Raw genomic sequence first — 21,335 nt, 5'->3', positions numbered from 1 at the left:
ATAAATAAATGAGGCTTATGATATGTATATCGTATGAATGTTTTAAAAGTCCAGATATAAGTACAATTTGAATACATTTGCAGTTCCTGTGAAATCTACTTGTGAATCTGAAAATGCATCTTCAGTGTTTGATTTCAAATTAAACATTATTTTCAAAAACATCTTTATTTCTTCGTAAGCTATGCTAAACTCTGCATATTAAAATTTAATAGGGCTCACATTAGCTATGGCTAATACTCAATGTACATTTTAACTATAAATATGCACTGACCAAAATTCACCAAAAATAATGAATCTAACAGAAAACAATGAACTGAAAAAAACTGTAAGTCTCATTTATTTCTTGATGCAAAAATGTAATATAACTTTTACCAGGTATAACTGAAGTTCACAAAATAGTGATGTATTCCATAACTTACCCATAAAGTCTTTATAAACCAACACCTAAAGCAATTTTTTATGAACTTTAAAAAAGGCTAGATAACCAAAGAACTTTGATAGAGGCAATGAAGTCAAACAGGTTAATTGCATAATAAGACAGTATATTTATTTTTAAAGTCATATTAATATTCGGTCTTTGAATAAAATCATATCCTAGAAAGGCAGCCATCTCTTTCTACCTGGGAAGGAATATAATCATATAGTCTGCATTCTGCTTCTATAAGAGGAAAGAATTGGCAATATCAGGAGAGCTACTATTAGGGACTGTTTCAAGAAAGCAAGCTCAAGGATCCAGATACTACCTGCATCTCTAGGCCAGCAAAATATGCATTTCAAAGATGATTATTCATTAGAAAGTGAAGATTCATCATTTCTCAGCATTTTGGCTAAGATCAAGTGTAGAAAGTAAATATTCACTGATTTCTAGTAACATAGGAAATTAAATATGCACAAATTACAAAGGCTTTGATTAAAATGTTTGAAACAGAAACATTTTAATAATCCTAAGGTTAAATACAGTTTTTCTAGTCTTGTTCCTAACGTTGCCATTCACAGCAAGGTTCAAGACTTGCCCAAAGGTAACTGAAAATATATTTCAAAGTAAGTAAATAAATATAAAAGTGCATATGCATAAACACAAACACACACACCCCCCAAACCAAGAAAATTTATACATGGAAATTCAAACTGATGTAATTTGGAAAGTGGTGGTAAACTTACAAAGCTAGCTAACTGAACCTACCTTCAAAGGCAGTATACTTTGGGTCAAATTCAATGATGCCCTCTGCATTATCATTTTTCATTATTATGATTCGAACAGTGGAGATGTTTCCTATTTCAGGAGGTTGATCTATCTGAAGTCCATTTTCTTGGATGGTAAAATCATACCCTCTTCCAAAGTCATACAAATCAAAATAAAATACAACAAAATAAAATAAATACACAATTGCATAACATGAACTAAAAGGTCCTCTTGGCTTCTATAACTTAGTTCTATAAAGTATTGCAAATACTTTTAAAGATCCCCAACACTAAAATAGTCTTTTATTTTTCTGAAATGATGTTTTGAAACAGATTTCTGTGCTGCTCCCAATTATTGGTGCATACACGAAGCCAAAACTAATAGAAAGTTACTGAGCTTGGGCAATGGGAAGATAATAAACGATGAGGAAATTGGGAAGATGCTGTCATAAAATGAACCTTTGGGAATCACTGCTGAATACATGTGCAGTAATGGATGTAATGCACTCAGAGATAAGTAAGTAGGTGGGCTTGAGATTTACAGTGTTAGGCTGAGATGATTTATTTAAAGAAACAGTGAGTCATGCCACTATTAAATTTCAAACTAAATCATCAAGATTCAAAAATATATTTCTCAATACAAGTCTGGGCAACACAGTGAGACCTTGTCTCTACTAAAAACTAATTTAAAAAAATTATCTAGACATGATGGCACATGCCTGCAGTCATAGCTATTTAGGAGTCTGAGGTGAGAGGATTCTTTTAGTCCAGGCATTCAAACTTGCAGTGAGCTATGATTGTGCCACTCTGCTCAGTCCTGGGTGACAGAGCAAGACTTTGTCCAAAAAAAAGAAAAGAAAAGAAATAAATAAAAGAATTTCAATTTCTATAGAAACAAATTATAATCAATTCCTCTCTCTTTAACATAGACGGTAGTTTACTTCTGTAATGATACTTCTGCAAAAGTTTTTGTAGGCTAATATTATTCTCATCAAAAAGAAAAAAAAAAGCTTCAACTTCCAGGGCCTTAATTCCTGATGCTAAAAAATGGCAATAAACTATTTTAGTCCTTCCTCCAATTCCCAAATTCTATTCTGGTATTTATACCCTACCTAGTGTAGAAAGGTTGAAATTGGTGAATTATATATAAGGCAAAATTAGAAAACGGAGGTTTGTAATATTAAATAAGACTGTTACCAGTAGTCTGAGATGGGTTGTAGATTAGCTAGTTGTACTATTTACCTTTTCAGAATAAAGAAAACCTAGAAACGTATCTGGAAGGAAAAATTTGTTTCCCCAGAATTACACTTATGTAGAAACTGCTTTAAAAAAAAAAGGGAGCAAAGAAGACAAAGTATTCAAGCTCTAGTTGGTCAATAACACAAATAAGGTCTCACATTTAATAAGCTACTTTCACCAAATTGCATTTATTTAATTATAACAGTCAGTGATCAGTTCAAACTTTAACATATTTACTAGGAGTACAAATTCACTCTCATTGCCAGGCACAGAAGCATTTTGGGGAAATTTAAAATTTGAAGGGTATGTGAATCCATAATATATTTTTTCCCAGATGGGATGATATACACTTAAGTCACCGAGTGACATATTTTAGCTTTAAAAAGTTTTTAAAGCATGATATTCACATTACAAATGCAAAAATATTTTCATGCACAAGAAGAATGTATTTATGACTCTTCTAAATGTAGGCATTGTTCTAGTTGAAAGGCCCACCTATCTGTGCAGAGATGCTGATAGGTCTCTCTCAACCTGTGAGCTACAGAACCTGTGAATACTTAACCATGCTAAAGCTGTTTTACTACCCCATCAAATCTGCCCCACTAAATCAGGGAATGAAAGAGACTCATTATGGTTAATTCATGATCTTCCTTGAAAACATGGTGCACATTAATGGCCAACTAGCTTTCACTCAAATTTTTCCCCACTTTAAAACTATGGGGCAAGCATCTATGTCATTCACCCACACAGAAGACAATACAGCCTCAGATGACCCAAGGAAAGAAATCTCTCCCTCCAGCCCTTTCAGGAGTATGGAAATCAAGAGACGCAAATTCAGCCACACCAGCTGATCTCTGACTTAGAGAAATGTTAGGCTGTTTCTTCACCAAATTATTAGAAGCCCGTCTCTTATTCAACTTTCTGGCCACCTAGAGTAAGTCAACAGAAACACATACTTTCAACTTTCAGAGGGAAGTTATATTAGAGAAAATTACAAAAAATAATAGTTGTTGTCATAATTTCCCTTCTATGCCCTGTTCTAATGTCACACAAATCTGAGAAAGAGTAGGGAAGGAACTGCTTTAGAGCTCAGTATTAATCTCTACACGACAGAACTTTCTCTCTCTCTCTCTTTGCTTTTTGTTTTCTTTTTCCTAATTTCCTTTTCTCCTTTACCTTCCCTGGAGTTCCACCTTTGTAATTATTAGAGAAAATTCCTCAGGGCCTTCAGGATGGTCATCATCAAGGATTTCAACATGCAGGCTTTTCCTCATCTCCCCTGCTTCGAAGAGGAACTCCCCTGTTGCAGGAACAAAATCCAGGCCTGCTTCTGCTGTCCCGGTCATGGTCTCATACCAGAGTCGCACTCGGCCAAAATATCCACCGGAACGAATGACTGTGATGTTAACCTACGCAAAAAGCATTTTCTTATTTGATGTGGATGTTTCGTCTACCAGACAATACTGTCTCTAACTAAAGAGTCTATTGACCAGGATTGTGTCAAAATTACATATAAGTATAAAATTATATACATTATATATTAAAAGAATGATGTTTGGAGCAAACTAATCAGTTTGTGAAAACTTTGGAATAGAAACAAGAAAACATTTTAATGTCAAAAATAAAAATATTAAAATTGTAAGCATTTCATACTATACCCTCTGTGCTTCCGACACTTGAAGTTGCTCATGTGAAAAGGCAAATCGGCCATAGGGAGAGTCGCTGGCCACCATTGTGATGTTGGCAGTGCTGCTGGACTCACTCAGAACTCCTCCCTCACTGATTGCAGTGAGCTGAAACTCATAGAAGCTTTTTTCCTCAGGAATGTCATCGTTCAAAACCTAGAGAAACACCAAGAGTCATCAACAGAAGAATCTGTGAAATTTCAAGAAAAACTCCTACCCTCTAAATAACAGATTCTGAAATATTAATCTCCTCCCCATTCCCACTCTTAACCCCACACACAGGCACCTCCACAATAACAAATGCTGTCATACTAACCTCTCCGATCCCCATTGTCAACCCCCCCCACACACACACATGCATGCCAACAACCACAAATGCTGTAATATTTACCTCCTCCCCATCCCCCACTTCTAACCCCACACACATACACACACACACATGTGCATGCCAACAACCACAAATGCTGTCATATTAACCTCTCCAATCCCCATTGTCAACCACACACACACATGCATGCCAACAACCACAAATTCTGTAATATTTACCTCCTCCTCATACCCCACTTCTAACCCCCCCCCACACACACACAGACAAACATGCATGCCAACAACCACAAATGCTGTCATATTGACCTCTCCAATCCCCATTGTCAACCACACACATACACGTGCATGTCAACAACCACAAATGCTATAATATTTACCTCCCCATACCCCACTTCTAACCACACACACACACACACACACACACACACATACGTGCATGCCAACCACAAATGCTGTAATATTTACCTCCTCCCCATACCCTTCTAACCACACACACACACACACACACATGCATGCCAACAACCACAAATGCTGTAATATTTACCTCCTTCCCATCCCCCACTTCTAACCACACACACACACAGACACACATGCATGCCAACAACCACAAATGCTGTAATATTTACCTCCTCCCCATCCCCTACTTCTAACCACACACACCCACATGCATGCCAACAACCACAAATGCTGTCATATTAACCTCTCCAATCCCCATTGTCAACCACACACACACACACACATGCATGCCAACAACCACAAATGCTATATTTACCTCCTCCCCATTCCCCACTTCTAACCACACACACACACACACACACACACACGTGCATGCCAACAACCACAAATGCTGCAATATTTACCTCCTCCCCATACCCCACTTCTAACCACAAACACACACACACACACACACTCTCTCACATATGCGGACACACCAGCACACAGAGCAAATGGCATAACAGAAACCAGCTAATATTGATACCTGTATTACTACAATGACTGCAGACTGCCCATCTCGCATTGTCAGTTTTCCTGATGTTTCAGCAAATTCCCCCACAGAAGGAGGGAATATCCTCCAGAACACTGTGACCTCCCCCAAAAGTCCTGGGCCACGGACAAGGCTAAAACAATAAACAAATGTATATCCAATACATTTCAACTGAAGGTACTTTTCTTAAACATTTTGTCTGTCTTTTAGTAATCACTTTTCATCCATTTCAATAACAGTTTGCTTTTAAACAACCTTATCTACCAACTATAAACCAAATGAAAGTCTTTAAGCTCCAAGATAGTAACAACCAAAGTATTAAGCTAGTGTAAATCTGTCTTGACAAGAGTGCAGGCAAAAATTGATCACTAGAAACAGAAGGTTTAAAGAAATAAAAAGAAGTATTAATATTTATAGGCTTTTCACTTAACATACAAGGTACAAAATATGAAAAGTCTAAGTTCTCTAAAGATTGGAAGACCCTTCATACAAGGGTATGCTGGTGGGTAGAAATACATAGTCTTACTTCTGGATAACTATCCTAAAGATAAAGTCAAACTCAGCTATGCTACTGATATCTGCTTCCCACCCCCTATAAGAAAATTTACGAAATTTTTGAAATTACAAAAAAACTTGCCTATGATCCTACAAATTTAGTGATCTGATAGGTCCTGATACGGTTTGACTCTGGGTCCCCACCTACATTTCACGCTGAAGTGTGATCCCAAGTGTTGGAGGTGGGGCCTGGTAGGAGGTGACTGAATCATGGGGGTGGAGATCCCCCTTGCTGTTTTAGTGATAGAGTTCCCTCGAGCTCCGGTTGTTTAGAAGTATGTAGCACCCCTCCCCGCTTCCTTCTGCTCCAGCCATGTAGGATGTGCCAGCTTCCCTTTCACCTTCTGCCATGGTTGTAAGTTTCCTGAGGCCTCCCCAGCCATGCTTCCTGTACAGCCTGCAGAACTTTGAACCAATTAAACCTCTTTTCTTCATAAATTATTCAGTCTCAAGTAGTTCTTCATAACAGTATGAGAATAGACTAATACAGGCCCTGATTTTAGAATGCTTGGAAGCAAAATGTTTGGCCCTGACGATTTTCTAAGGAATAATTTTGTAGCTAAGACACACAAGCTTGCAGAGATGAAGTAACTCCCTTATATCACATGTTTGGTAACAGAACAGACTGAAAGCATAGATTTTCTGATTTCAACTCCATGTTCTTTCCTTGGTGTAATGTATGCAAATCACTCAAGAGTCAGGAAACTTCTCATGATCTAACATCAAGATAGGTCAGGATATTGTTTCAATTTCTTCCCAAAATTTGTTCTCCTCTCCACAGTATGTTACCAGTATGTAAGATGTTAATGCTTGAAGACTATGCATGTATTGAGAAGGATGGATTCAAGACTAATTATTTAAATAAAACTTCATAACCCCCAAATAGGCAAAGAAAAATCATGAAGTCCTTACCTGATGATAGCGGTACCATTATATTTTGCTGAGGGTTCACCAATGAGGATGTGCCTAGATGACGGAGCTATTCCAACTTCTCCTGATGCTCCCTTATCTCCCCGAATAATTATTGATGCGCTACCTAAATTGAAGATGATATAGACCACTTTGTAGCAGATGCCCACATGTACTTAATCTATGCCTGGCAACTTTCTAAGCACTTTACACACAGGAATCTAGTTCATTCTCACGACTCTCATGTAAGTTAGGTATTAGTATCCTCCTTTTACCTATGATGACGCTGAAGCACATTGAGGTCTTGAAGACTTGGAGGCAAATCACTTGCCCAAGATTACATTTTAGTGAAAGGGGCAGAAAAAAATGGGCAGTAATTTCTCTATCATTCTCGTGATAAGCAAGGGCTCCTCTACCATTTGCATTAATTTGCTTCTACAGTAACCATTTTGCAGCTCACTGCAATTGGCTACATAACTATGTCAACTGTATGTGGCAAAAGCAAGACGTTTTGGGGGCACTTTTTCATTTTTAATTTTCTGACTCTGTCATTTGACTTTAACATTTATAAAGCTGTGTCAAATATTTCTACTAAAATGAAAATAAAAAACTATATCAAGAATTTGAGTATCCATATAATTTAGCAGAAACTTAAAGGAAATTGTTTCCAGAAACAAAGATTAGGGGTTCATTACACAAAGAGCTAGATTACTGTACTCTCACTTTCTTGGCAATGGATTAATGGAATCAAGAGTGGCTTGTCACAGCAAGTATGTCACAGTCAGACAGAAATACATTAAGAATTGTTTTAAACAGGCGCAGTGGATCACACCCGTAATCCCAAACTTTGGAAGGCTGTGGCAGGAGGCTTCCATGAGCCCAGGAGTTAGAGACCAGTCTGGGCAACATAGGAAGACTCCATCCCTACAAATATGAAAATAAATTAGCTGGGCATAGTGGCACATGCCTGCAGTCCTAGCTACTCAGGAGGCTGAGGTGGGAGGTTTGTGGTTAGAAGTGGGGTATGGGGAGGAGGTAAATATTGCAGCATTTGTGGTTGTTGGCATGCACGTGTGTGTGTGTGTGTGTGTGTGTGTGTGTGGTTAGAAGTGGGGGATGGGGAGGAGGTAAATATAGCATTTGTGGTTGTTGGCATGCGTGTGTGTGTGTGTGTGGTTGACAATGGGGATTGGAGAGGTTAATATGACAGCATTTGTGGTTGTTGGCATGCATGTGGGTGTGTGTGGTTAGAAGTAGGGGATGGGGAGGAGGTAAATATTACAGCATTTGTGGTTGTTGGCATGCATGTGTGTCTGTGTGTGGAGGCTGAGGTGGGAGCTCAAGGCTGCAGGAATCTGTGATCACACCACTGCACTCTAGCCTGGGTGACAGAGCAAGATCTTGCCTCAAAAAATTTTTTTAATATGGTAAATGATTTATCCTGATCCAATGACATATTCCTCTATGTTTAGTTAGCATATGTGACATCAACTCTGTCCTTTTAACATGATGTAGACAACTAAAGACTTAGGAAAGAACTAACTAATGCTAACTAAAGACCCATAAAAGAATATGGTGCAATGATGTGACTCCCTGACAGTCTTGTTGGAAAATATCCTAAACAAAAATGCAGAAAGAATAAATACTCTAAGTACATACAGTGATAGATACTCTACAATTCTGAAAATTTCGTTGGCCATGGAATCTGCTTTTAGCCACAGACTCTTGCATAGGATGGAGTTCTTGATGGCAAAAAAAGAAATGTAACAATTGCCAAGTTTTCATGCTAAAGTTTCTGAACCAGTTTTTACGGTTGGTTATTATTGTTTATAGAACAATAAAACCATTTTAGAATCATTAATCTTTTCTCTATGGATCCAAGAAACAAATCATTATATCAACTGGAGGCAAAGGAGAATTAAAATGCCTGTTGCTGAAATATCAAAATATCTAAATAACTACTTTCAGATGAAAATAGATGTACAAAGGCAATAATGCTAAACATAATATGATCCATTTAAAAATAATGTTTTATTACAGAAGTAACGTGTAATTGTAAATATGTTTAGAAAATACAGGTAATCAAAAAACACTATTAACCTTTCAATTAAATAATTCCAAAGTCATGTAACACATGAACATAACAAAATAGGTTACATTTAGCATGTTGTTGCAAAACCTGTTTTATTAACATAACAATTATCCGTGTAATTATGTTTTTAATTTTTAATGTAATTAAGAGTTTTTCCTGTTATGTCACTTTGAATCACTGCATAGTATTCTGACACATTTAACTAGTCTCCTACTGTTGGATCATTTAGGAAGCTGACATACTTTATTTTACATTTTATAAACACTGCTACAATGAACATCTTCATTTTTAAAAAAATTACACCGCTAAGCAATATGAAATATTTGACCTATGACCTTACCAATATTGGGCATTATAATTTTAATTTAAAAAATTATTAACTTTTAATACATGTAGAAAATGGTATCTTTATGTTTTAGGAATTATAAAACCTAACACTGCCTATATTTGTAAGTATGGGTTATTTTATTATATTTTTTCTGAGAATCTACTTTTTTATTTCCAAAAATGTGAATTTCTCTTACCTTTTACTGGAGATATTTCTACCTCATCAGTTGATGTCAGCTGAATGGTGAAACGCCTGTCCTCCTCCAACACTGCGTCTTGAAGTGTGTGCAACACAATGGTCTTCTGGGACTCAGTCTACATCCAAAACAGAAACAGTGCATTTTCCAGATTGACAAAACTCAAAGTTTGAATGTTATCATTAGCAGAATAATGTTTATGTTCATAATCATTTTTCAAGGATGTCCTTTTTGTCACTAGAATTATGAATTATACCTAGGGAAAATTACTCCACAAAAAATCAGTTCTGACTACAAATTCCATTTAGGTTCTTTATGGGGAAAACGGGAAAAGAAATTAACACAACTCCTAAGCTTACTGAAAAATTGTAGCTGTTGAAAATACAATTTTTAAAGAAAGTTAAATGATCACACAATGATGTACACAGACAAAGGTCATAGATCTAATATTTATAAGAAACAGCTCCATAGGAAAAAATTTTTGCAATCTACCCATCTGACAAAGGGCTAACATCCAGAATCTACAAAGAACTAAAACAGATTTACAAGAAAAAAAAAAACCATCCAAAAGTGGGCGAATGACATGAACACTTTTCAAAAGAAGACATATATGAGGCCAACAAACATATGAAAAAATGCTCATCATCACTGGTCATTAGAGAAATGCAAATCAAAACCACATTGAGATACCATCTCACGCCAATTAGAATGGCGATCATTAAAAAATCTGGAGACAACAGACGCTGGAGAGGATGTGGAGAAATAACACTTTTACACTGCTGGTGGGAGTGTAAATTAGTTCAACAGTTGTGGAAGACAGTGTGGGGATTCCTCAAGGACCTAGAAATAGAATGCCATTTGACCCAGCAATCCCATTACTGGGTATATATCCAAAGGATTATAAATCATTCTATTATAAACATACATGCATACGAATGTTCACTGCGGCACTGTTTACAATAGCAAAGACCTGGAACCAACCCAAATGCCCATGGATGATAGACTGGACAGAGAAAATGTGGCACATATATACCATGGGATACTATGCAGCCATAAAAAACCATGAGTTCATGTCCTTTGTAGGGACATGGATGATCTGGAAACCATCATTCTCAGCAAACTGACACAAAAACAGAAAATCAAACACCGCATGTTCTCACTCACAGGTGGGTGCTGAACAGTGAGAACACATGGACACGGGGAGGGGAGCATCACACACTGGGGTCTGTTGTGGGGGAATAGAGGAAAGATAGTCGGGGTAGGGAGGTCGGGGAGGGATAACATGGGGAGAAATGTCAGATATAATAGGTGATGGGGGATGGAGGCAGCAAACCACATTGCCATGTTTGTACCTATGCAACAATCCTGCATGTTTTGCACATGTACCCCAGAACCTAAAGTACAATAAAAAATATATATATGTGTGTGTGTGTGTGTATATATATTAAATAAATAAATAAATAAAAAGAAACAGCTCCATTCAAAGGAGAAAACAAAGTGTGAATGACATTAGACCACAGTTGCATGGGCAACCGACAGTCCTGAGATGCCAGCCGTTGTTCATCATCACTGAACATCCAACTCATGGTATATTTTGCTGACGTTAAATTAGTAATGGCACCTTCCAGTTAACAAAAATATCTAAAGGTAGCAGTAAAGGGCCTAATTCATAAGAAAATGTAGTTTTTCTATCCAGGAATTTGGTATTTTATATACACATTTCAGTTTTCTTTTACCTTCACCTTTAAGATTTTGTTTTTATATCAGTTCCACTTGTTTCTTGCTGAATCTATTCCTAGGTATTTTATACTTCTTTCCCATCATGCATTGTTTCTCATTACTTGTAACTCATAAGAATGTTAATGATTTTATTTTTTCTTTTTTTTTTCTGGAATCTCAGGTGCATAGTTTGAATTGATCCTACTCCTGTCAATAGCATTGTTTCCACTGGACAATGAATCATCTTTTATTTTCATTTATTCTTTTTGTCCCCTTTATCAGCCCATTATTATCTCACTTTTCAAAAATTTTCCCATCCTATTAGTCACTCTAAAATGCATTGTGTCTCCTTAATTTTTCCTTCAATATGCACTGTTGAGGTTATCCATGTTTTCATATGTAGGTTCAATGTATATTTTTCTTTTTTGAGACAGGGTCTTACTCTGTTGCCAAGGCTGGAATGCAGTGGTGCGATCTCAGCTCACTGCAACCTCTGCCTCCTGGGTTCAAGTGACTCTCCTGTCTCAGCCTCCTGAGTAGCTGGGATTACAACTGTGCATCACCATGCCTTGCTAATTTTTGTGTTTTTAGTAAAGATGGGGTTTTGCCATATTGGCCAGGCTGGTCTCAAACTCCTGACCTGAGGTGATCCACTGGGCTCGGCCTCCCAAAATGCTGGGATTACAGACATGAGCCACCACACCCAGCCTCAATGTATTATTTTCATTGCTGTGGGGATTCCATTGTTTGCCTTTATACTATTTGCAAGATTTATCTGACAATGGCTATTTACTATTACAAATAATGTTGCCACAAACATCTTTACATACTTCTTTATATGTACAGTAATTTCTCCAAGGTGCTATTGATTTTATATGCAGTTGGTTTTCATTATTCTTGGATTCCTTATTTGCACATTTGTCTCCTCACCCAACTTTGTAACCCCAAAATCAATATTGGCCACTTCAGTGGTCATTTGCAGACATGTGCACATTGGTAAAAACTTAGAATCATTCTAATACATTTCTCATGTTTAATAAGCACATGATTCACACCTGAATAAAGTTTATCTAACAAACATATTTTCTTCTTAAGGTACGTCACAGCCTTCTTGTGTTTGGAACACTAGATTTCAGCACTACACTTGGGGGCAAATTTAAATGGTTAATTCAGCAACAGAAAGCACAAAAATAAAATTAAAAAGTGACAATAAATGGACTGTATAAACAATATTTGTATACAATATAAGAGCTGAAACAAAAAGTCAAGTTGTTGGCTTGTTCAACCTCAGCTGGGAATGTGTAAATCAGGTGAATCAAATTCTCCACAACCTTATGTCTCTGAATGACCATGAAAACATCAGTAGTATTGACTTTGGAGGCTGCAAATATACCTTAGTGAGTAGGCACATTCACAAGTGGGGGATTGTGAATGATAAGGATTGGCTACTGTGAATCATGAGAATCAACTATATTTGCTTATATTGCCCTCCACCTTACCTACTGTATACGTAAGACAGTGTTTCATATCATATGCTCTTCATTTCTCAAAGAAACCTACAACCAGTAAAAGGGGAAAAGGCTGATTACAGATGGAAAATCCCAGACAATGGTTATAAAAGATAGTAATAAATGTTCTGGGATAAAAAGGTGATGGGTAAGTTTCATAGGGGAATTAATTCAGAATATTTCTTCTATTAGAGACTCAAAATGGTCTTAAGTATATTAAAGTGCCTAAAAATAATCCTGCACTAAAAGGGCCTACTTAGTTCAAATTTTTTCTCTTCATGAGCACTGTTTCACTATGGTGTTTATAGTTATCTTACATTTTTTGTCTCTCTTTCTGGGATTCACATTTCTTGTTTAGTATGTAGTTCTGTGTAGTTCTCTTTTCCCAAAAAGTCATATGCTATTGCAGACTTCTATCAACTGTATTTGTATTATTTTCTAATACAAGGTGGAATCTATGCAATGAAAAATAGGTAACAGGTTTTCCCAAATCTATTTGAACATGGAATCCCTTTTTTTCTTTAAAATTTAGAGCAATTATTTCTATTCTGCTGAATGGCAGTGCAAAGCAACAGTTTGAGAAATGACACTACATATAGGCTATCTCAGGAAAACAGAAATACAAATTTCTCCTAATTTAAAAAAAATTAAAGCCTTTAATTTTTTATCCTATGATTCACTATATTAAGTTGAGGTAGCAACCTGCTATTTCATTAAAATGTTTCTAAATTACAGTTATTGTATAAAACACTTTCTAAATGTCTGCAAGATGGCTAGTTTTTTCACAAACATTATTTCATGCAATACTCAGAGCCTTTGTTTAGATTGTCTTATTATCCCCATTTTGCAACTAAGAAATCAAATATGAGAGAAATTAACTAATTTTCCTAAAGTCACATGGCATCAAATGGTAGAGTTAAGATTTGGATTAATATCTTGCTGGATATAAAATCTATATCCTTTTTACTTTTCAGTGGCTATTTTCCATATCTCAAGAAAACCAAGACCAGAAAGATAGTAAAGGAGAAGAAAATAATACAAATATAGTTGATAGAAGTCTGCAACAGTATATAACTTTTTGGGAAAAGAGAACTACACAGAACTACATACTAAACAAGAAATGTGAATCCCAGAAAGAGAGACAAAAAATGTAAGATAACTATAAACACCATAGTGAAATAGTGCTCATGAAGAAATATCCATAGTATCAAATACTAAAGGGAATCTATGCAATGAAAAATATTTAACCATTTTTTAATGCAATGGATTTTGGCCAGTAAGAAAAATAAATGTTTAAGATAGATTATAAAGTAAAAAGAGCAAGTTACTGAAGAGATTGCAGTGTAAAATTCCATTTGTGTAAGAATAAGATACATATGTTTGAATAAGCATAGAAAATTTTTGGAAGGGTATATAGGCAACTGTCAATAGTGGTTACCTCTGGGAAGTAAAATGCAAGATTCAGAAGGAATCGGGAATTTTACTTATTTTTCTACATCCATCTGTACTGACTGAGGTTTGGCTTGTTTTTTTCTCTATGAGCACATATATTTTTACAGCAAATTAAAACAAAGATGGAGGAAACACATTCTGAGTTTAACTGGCAGAGACTGGTTGGGTGAGTTGTGCCTTCTTCAAATGCATATGTAGACACCATAAAGGGCCAAGACTGACAGAAAGAAAGAAACTAAATATTTTAAAATGTTTAAAATATAGGTACAATTTTCACTAATGAAGGAATCAATTTGGAGTAGACTAGAGGATACACATTCCATGCCATGAACCTAAATAACAAGGAGAACCACAAAGTGGGTGTTACAGTTTGGCTATGTCCCCACCCAAATCTCATCTTGAATTGTAGCTCCCATAATCCTCACATGTCATGGGAGGGACCTGGTGGGAGGTAATGAATCATGCGGGCAGGTTTTTCCAGTGCTGTTCTTGTGATAATGAGTAAGTCTCACAAGGTCTGATGGTTTTATAAAGGGCAGTTCCCCTCACATGCTCTCTTGCCAGCTGCCATGTAAGACATGCCTTTGCTCCTCCTTCACCTTCTGTCATAATTGTGAGGCCTCCCCAGCCATGTGAAACTGAGTCCATTAAACTTCCTTTCCTTTATAAATTACCTAGTCTTGGGTATGTCTTTATTAGCAGTGTGAGAACAAATTAATATAGGGGTTAAGACCCATTTCCTGACTTCTCTGAACGCCCAGCCACAGAGACTACACTAACCAAGAACTGGCTGCCACCTACCTCAGAACTATAGTGTTCCCACTGTTATCAGCTCTTTCCTCTTTATGGCAATTCTAAGTTTCCAATTCATGATACGCAGAGAATAAAAGAAATGGGAGTGATGCACTGCATCCCAGAATTATAGATTTTTCATAAGTACATCTAATGAGGTCTCAGGCAGGATGCACATATTTTCCTAGAAGCCTTTATGAAATTTTTTAAAATACATATATTGTAAAAATAACAATAAAGAGTTATGAAAAAATAAAAGCTTGAGTGAAGAGATTAAAATAATACAATTTAATAATAAAAATTTCAAAGAAAAAATGCAATTGCCAAACTAAAATGTTCATGAGAAACAATAAAATGTAGAATTCAAACGGCAGAAAATTTAATCAGTGATGCATAGGACAAACTGGAGTTGTCTTATAATACAGAGGAAAAGGTAGAGATAAAAATGATATGCATCATGATTCTCTCTCAAAGTATTAACATAGTTGTTCTCTGTATATTTCCTTTCCTCTTATCTCCCCAAGGACCATTTTATTTTTACCAGCCTACAGCGAAACTTAACAAAGTTTCCAGAAGTTACTCTGCTAAGAGAAAGACAAGAGAGGAAAAGCATAATAGAGAGTATTCTTGGGATCAGTAATAGTGGATAGGATGGGAAGGAAGCAGGAATGGGTAAAAGGCAAAAAGTCAAAGTGGGCAGTAGAAAAATAAGTATATCCATAAAAGACCAAGGGAAAGAGAGAGAGAGGCTTTCAGAACAAGCTTCTCTTGAACATGGCCCTACCCTACATCTCTGTGGTGGATGCTCTGATGTTCAATAAGATCCCCCTTCTGGAAAGGACTCATTACCTTTCTCTCATCTGTCAGGCTCCTTTGCAAATTGCCTCATTGGAAGACAACCCACATGGTCAAATGCTCTTCCTGGCATGGGGTCCACACACAATGACTGCTCAACACAGGATTATAAAACTCACCATCATTCTAACTCAGACAGCTATACAGGGTCAGTCTCACTTTAAATTGTAGTATACTGTAGTGTCAGTTTCAACGGCATCATGATTTGCCTTCATGCCCAATCCTGCTTCTTTCACTTACACAGGTGTTGATCTCATGAGCATGTCCTAAAAAGCCTCTGGATACCAATCTCCATCTCACAAATTTCTCAAGGAAGGTAAGGTGTAATATGCCCCTGACTTATCACCTATGGACCATTTATCAGTTCTGGAGAGTTGTATGTTTCTATAAACAGAGTAAGGAGCTTAGTTGTCCTGCATAAAATAGAAATAGGAAATCCCAGCACTATAATATCAGGACTTTGGGAGGCCAAGGTGGGTGGATTACCCAAGGTTGGGAGTTCGAGACCAGCCTGACCAACATGGTGAGACCTTGTCTCTACTAAAAAATACAAAAATTAGCCAGGCGTGTGGTGGATGCCTGTAATCCCAGATACTCAGGAGGCTGAGGCAGGAGAATCACTTGAACCCGGGAGGTGGAGGTTGTGGTGAGCCAAGATGGTGCCTTTGCATTGCAGCCTGGGCAACAAGAGCAAAACTGTGTCTCAAAAAAAAGAAAGAAAGAAATAGGAAAGAAGAACTCACCCTGTTAGGATTGAACAGAATTATTGTGAGAATTTCCCTGTAAGATGGGCAATCGTGACTCCACAGTCACTGTTACATTTTGAGACAGTCCAGGAAACTATTATACAGTAAGTCTTGGTACAACCTGGGATGCACCGTAGGTATAATAGCTTCTATAGACTAGTTTCCCTATTGCCAATGTGAGCACTAAGTTGCCATGAGAATGATTTGTGAGAATGGAGATCCACCTGGGCATTATTGATGGAGTGGATACCACTAGCCATGAGTAGACATGAGAGGTGATGAGAGAGATCCTCAAAAGCAAATTAGAACCTGTGGGAGATGTAGATCTTTGTGTATATTCAGACCTATACAAAAGCAATGGAGCCGTTACACAGCTGTATATGAAATGTACCAGGCCAATGACCAAACGAGTAGCTAGAGAGAGTGGAATCTAGAGACAACCGCATCCCTCCTGATGCGGTACTCTAAAAACGGATGACCTTATTTGCTAGAGGAAAAGATCAGACTATTTGCCATTTTGGTGTAGATTTTATGCTCAAAAACAAGAAAACTTTTTAATCATCTAAGAAGTGGATCTAGCAATAAGAATCTGGTAACTAGGAAGTATTGCTCCTTACTACTGAGGAAAATCTTTATAGATATTTGAAACTAATTTCTAAATTCTAAATGCTCCTCAGGGGAGAAGTTTTTAGATAGTGGCTAGGGCACACAACCTAGATGTTTCTTGAGTCATCAGGTGTCAGAATCTGAGAAATAAGTGGATGATATACCTGCAAGATCTGGCTTAAGATTTAATGCCATCAAGCTAATCACACCTCAAGAATAATGGCAGAACATGTGCATGATAGACTGCCAGACAGCATCACCAATGAACTCCTTAATCACATCTTGGAAAACTAAAGGGGAAAAAAATTATTTGTTTCTGTGCTGCCTCTTATTGAAGGCTCTGAAGAAGAGTCACTAGACTGAAAAAAAAAATAAAAAGTAGACATGGACCATACAACATATTTGATGGAATTCCTTTGGAAAACTGAAGCTTTTAATGTTTTAAATATTTATTCTCTACTCATTTTCAAAAGTGCATATGTTCAGACTTTCTACATCTGCTAGAGCCAATTTCATATAGGTTTTTAAAATTTGTCTATATTTATATAGTCTCTTACAATTTTCAATATTTTCTCTTTTAATAATTATTTCCTTCTGTCAATTCTTATTTTGTAAGATATTTTTTAACTTATTAATCAGTTTCTCTTGGTATTTTTGTTAACTAATTGCCTTCTGGTTTCATCTTTATTAATTTAAGAAAGCTGTTTAGTTATTAAATTAAGAAAGCTGTTTAGAATCAAAACATGATTCTAAAAAGCAAAAACTGTAAAAGGACTGACAAATCTGGACTATTTTCTTCTTTTTGGCCTATTTGTTTATCCCAGAGAAAATATCACACTGTCTCATTTACTTTGACTGTGTATTATTTTACACATTGGTTAAGTAGAGTCACTCTTCATATTCTTCTTTGTGAGTTGCTGGCTGTTCTTGGCATTTTTGTATTTCCATGTATATTTTAGAATCGGATTGTCTCTTCCACCTCCCCATCTTCCCTTCCAGAAGACTTAGGAGTTTGATTGGTAAATATCACTGTCATGTGGTTAGGTTGAGATTATTCATAATGAAACTCTGTGCTCAGCTAACGGGGTCCCATATACTTTTGATTATTATATAATGGGGTCCTCATCTTCTTTTGATTATTAAAACTGGCCAAAGAAGGGAAAGAGGAAAAAGAAACTGAGTGAACACAGGCAACTAGAAAAATCACATCCTACAGAGGGTTGGTTGATACTCCAGCCAAGGTTCTCAGGCTTATATTGATAAAGACATAAAGAAATAGATCTGTAAATGTCCAACAAAACTTTGAAAAGGGGAGTCATTCCCACAAGTTACAGAAACCAACTCCATGGTCCAAGAGATTATGTTTCTCCCTCAACGTAGACAGGACCTTGCACCTTCACTTGTTAACACTGTGGGAGGCTGAGGCAGATGCAGACGGACTGTAATACACTTGCCATTCTCAAACTACTTATTGCGTTTCAGTTTTTTGACTGGCTGAAAAACTTCCTTTTTTTCAAATTGTATATGGATATTAAAAATTAGGAGTGTTTGTAAGTTTGACATTGTCTTAATGTTACACAATCAGTATTTTGAGTCAGTATAGAAATTCTGCACAGTCAGAATAGTCAGAAAGCACACTTAAAGGGAAACCTGACTGGACTTGGTAATCAAATACATGTAACAATTACAGAAAGGGTGCAGCTGGGGATGACACCCAGACATCCAGCTTGGTTGGTTGGCTTTGCCTTCAATTAGGAGAGAAAAAATGTGAGAGGTTTGTTTTGATGGTAAAATGTGGGCACAGTCTGAATTTAAAAATTTGACTATAGGTTAGGCGCGGTGGCTCATGCCTGTAATCCCAGCACTTTGGAAGGCCGAGGCGGGTGGATCAAGAGGTCAAGAGATCGAGACCATCCTGGTCAACATGGTGAAACCCCGTCTCTACTAAAAATACAAAAAATTAGCTGGGCATGGTGGTGCGTGCCTGTAATCCCAGCTACTCAGGAAGCTGAGGCAGGAGAATTGCCTGAACCCAGGAGGCGGAGGTTGACGTGAGCCGAGATCGCACCATTGCACTCCAGCCTGGGTAACAAGAGCGAAACTCCGTCTCAAAAAAAAAAAAAAATTTGACTATAGATCAGGCACAGTGGCTCATACCTGTAATGCCAGCACTTTGGGAGGATTGCGTAAGCCCAGGTGTTTGAGACCAGCCTGGGCAACATAGAGAGACCCTGTCTCTACAAAAAAAATTAAAAACTAAAAAATAACCGGGCATGGTGGGACATGTCTGCAGTCCCAGTTACTCATGAGGCTAAGGTGGAAAGATTGCTTGAGGAGGGGGGTCAAAGCTGCCATAAGCTATATGATTGCACCACTGCATTACTGCCTGGGTGACAGAACAAGACCCTGTTTCCAAAAAAAAAAATATTTATAGGTAACAATAATGTATTGTACATTTCAAAACAGCTGCAGAATAGGTGATGGATATCAATTACTCTGATTTGATTATATAAATATATCAAATGTACTCTGTATCACATGTACTCTGAAAATATGTATGCCAATTATGTATCAATAAAAACTTTTAAACGAATACTTTCAAAAAATAAAAATAATTTGATTTCAGATATCTAGAGTTTGTGTGTGTGTGTGTGTGTGTGTGTGTGTGTGTGTGTGGTGTGATTTTCCCACCTATCATGCATATGAAGTTCCAAAAGAATTCCAGACATAGTAAATATTATCACATGAATTCACAAGTAATACTATGCAAAAGAAAATCAAAGACAGCTCTTGAGGTGTGGCCACACAGGGTGACTACAGTCACCATTCCCCTCAGCAGCGACAGCACAGCACCACTGCCTTGAGCAGATGGCTGTCTAGGGACATCAGGCTCCAGTTCTCCTCAGGAAGATGATCAGAGTTACTGGTGAAAGGGCAAGTTCTGAACAGAAAACTGAGGGAAGAGAGTCAGGATCTGCCAGAGGGCACGTGGGAAGAAGCTAGGGTGTAGAAAAGGGAAGCAGCAAGAGTCCACAGAGACTGACCTCCAAGGAGCTTGGAGCCCCATGAAAAGAGTAGGTGGGAGTGCTTCTCTCCTCCCCTCATTCCTCTGACAATCTCCTGACTGCCAAGCTTTTGAGGAGCCCCACTATGCTTATGACCCAAAACTATGCTATCAGTGGCGATTTGGGAACTTCTCAGGGACAGAGAACCAAGTTGCTAGCTTGTGCAGGCATGCCTATGCTTCCCTCAGATCCAAACTGAGATGTAGGGTGCCATACTGGTTGTATACCCATAGTGCCACTGCCCTGCCTGAGACCTCCCTGCCCAAGTCACTGCACCACCAGATCTCCTGCAAACACACCCCACAACCATCTCTGATGTTCGGAATCACGGGGGACAGGTGGGTCCCAGGGAGCTCAAGGACTTCTGGAGATCTAACCCACAGTGTGGGCTGCCCATAAAAGAGGGGGAGCAGAGCCTGCCAAAGTGCCCTTAAGACAAAGGAGACGCAGGCATAGGGCCAGTCACTGAAGGGGGCAGCACCAAAGCTAAGGGACAATCATAGAGAGGGGGTCATCTCCCCCTCTAGACTGTTGCAGACACTGCTGTGGTTCTTCCCACTGGGAGTTAACACATGCACACAAAGAAAGCATATGTTTGAGCTTTTTTCAGTGGCTCCATCCCTGCTAAAAGTGAGCCTGTGCCACTTGGGCTTATAGGCAGAACAGGCCCCAACTCCCCCTCCTTCACAGAGTAGCAGTATCCCAGCAACGGAGGACAGACAAGTCGTGAAGTTGCTCACCCTGAGTTGGGGAAGAGACCCTTCCCTGAGCCCATTTTGTTAGCAGATCTTAGAGGGGTGTCACTATGGCCTGTAGCTGCACTGAGGAACCAAAGGACAAAGTCTTTATGAATTGAAAGTAATGAGTCCTGCAACATGACCATGATAGGAAAGCAGACTTCATTCCTGCTGGCTCAGGACTAGAAGCTGGTGCACACTCTTACCACTCAGAGACCTCAACACATTCCAACATGATCTCTTCTCACCATCCTTCCATGCACGTACCCCACACCAGGGCAGGTGCCTCCACTCAACACCAGACATCAGTCTACCTATTCACAACAGTGAAGGTATGGAATCAACTTAAGTGTCCAT

General features: G+C 37.9%; 1 protein-coding gene across 1 annotated transcript in view; it reads right to left on the bottom strand.

The window, feature by feature from the left end:
- The window catches only part of ADGRV1 (adhesion G protein-coupled receptor V1), a 556,842-nt gene that overhangs the window by 349,080 nt on the left and 186,427 nt on the right, over positions 1 to 21,335 (bottom strand). The window contains exons 60-65 of the mRNA XM_064376126.1: positions 9,499 to 9,616; positions 6,886 to 7,009; positions 5,413 to 5,551; positions 4,080 to 4,262; positions 3,598 to 3,830; positions 1,184 to 1,332 (exon numbers count right to left, since the gene is read on the bottom strand). Coding sequence (XP_064232196.1) covers positions 1,184 to 1,332; positions 3,598 to 3,830; positions 4,080 to 4,262; positions 5,413 to 5,551; positions 6,886 to 7,009; positions 9,499 to 9,616 — 946 coding nt within the window. The remainder of the gene's footprint in view (positions 1 to 1,183; positions 1,333 to 3,597; positions 3,831 to 4,079; positions 4,263 to 5,412; positions 5,552 to 6,885; positions 7,010 to 9,498; positions 9,617 to 21,335) is intronic.

Source organism: Aotus nancymaae, unplaced genomic scaffold (genome assembly GCF_030222135.1).
Source record: "Aotus nancymaae isolate 86718 unplaced genomic scaffold, 86718_ANA_hifiasm-v0.15.2.pri h1tg000014l, whole genome shotgun sequence".
Taxonomy (NCBI): domain Eukaryota; kingdom Metazoa; phylum Chordata; class Mammalia; order Primates; family Aotidae; genus Aotus; species Aotus nancymaae.
Note: the sequence above shows the minus strand (reverse complement) of the source record. Positions and strands in the feature narration are given on the sequence as shown.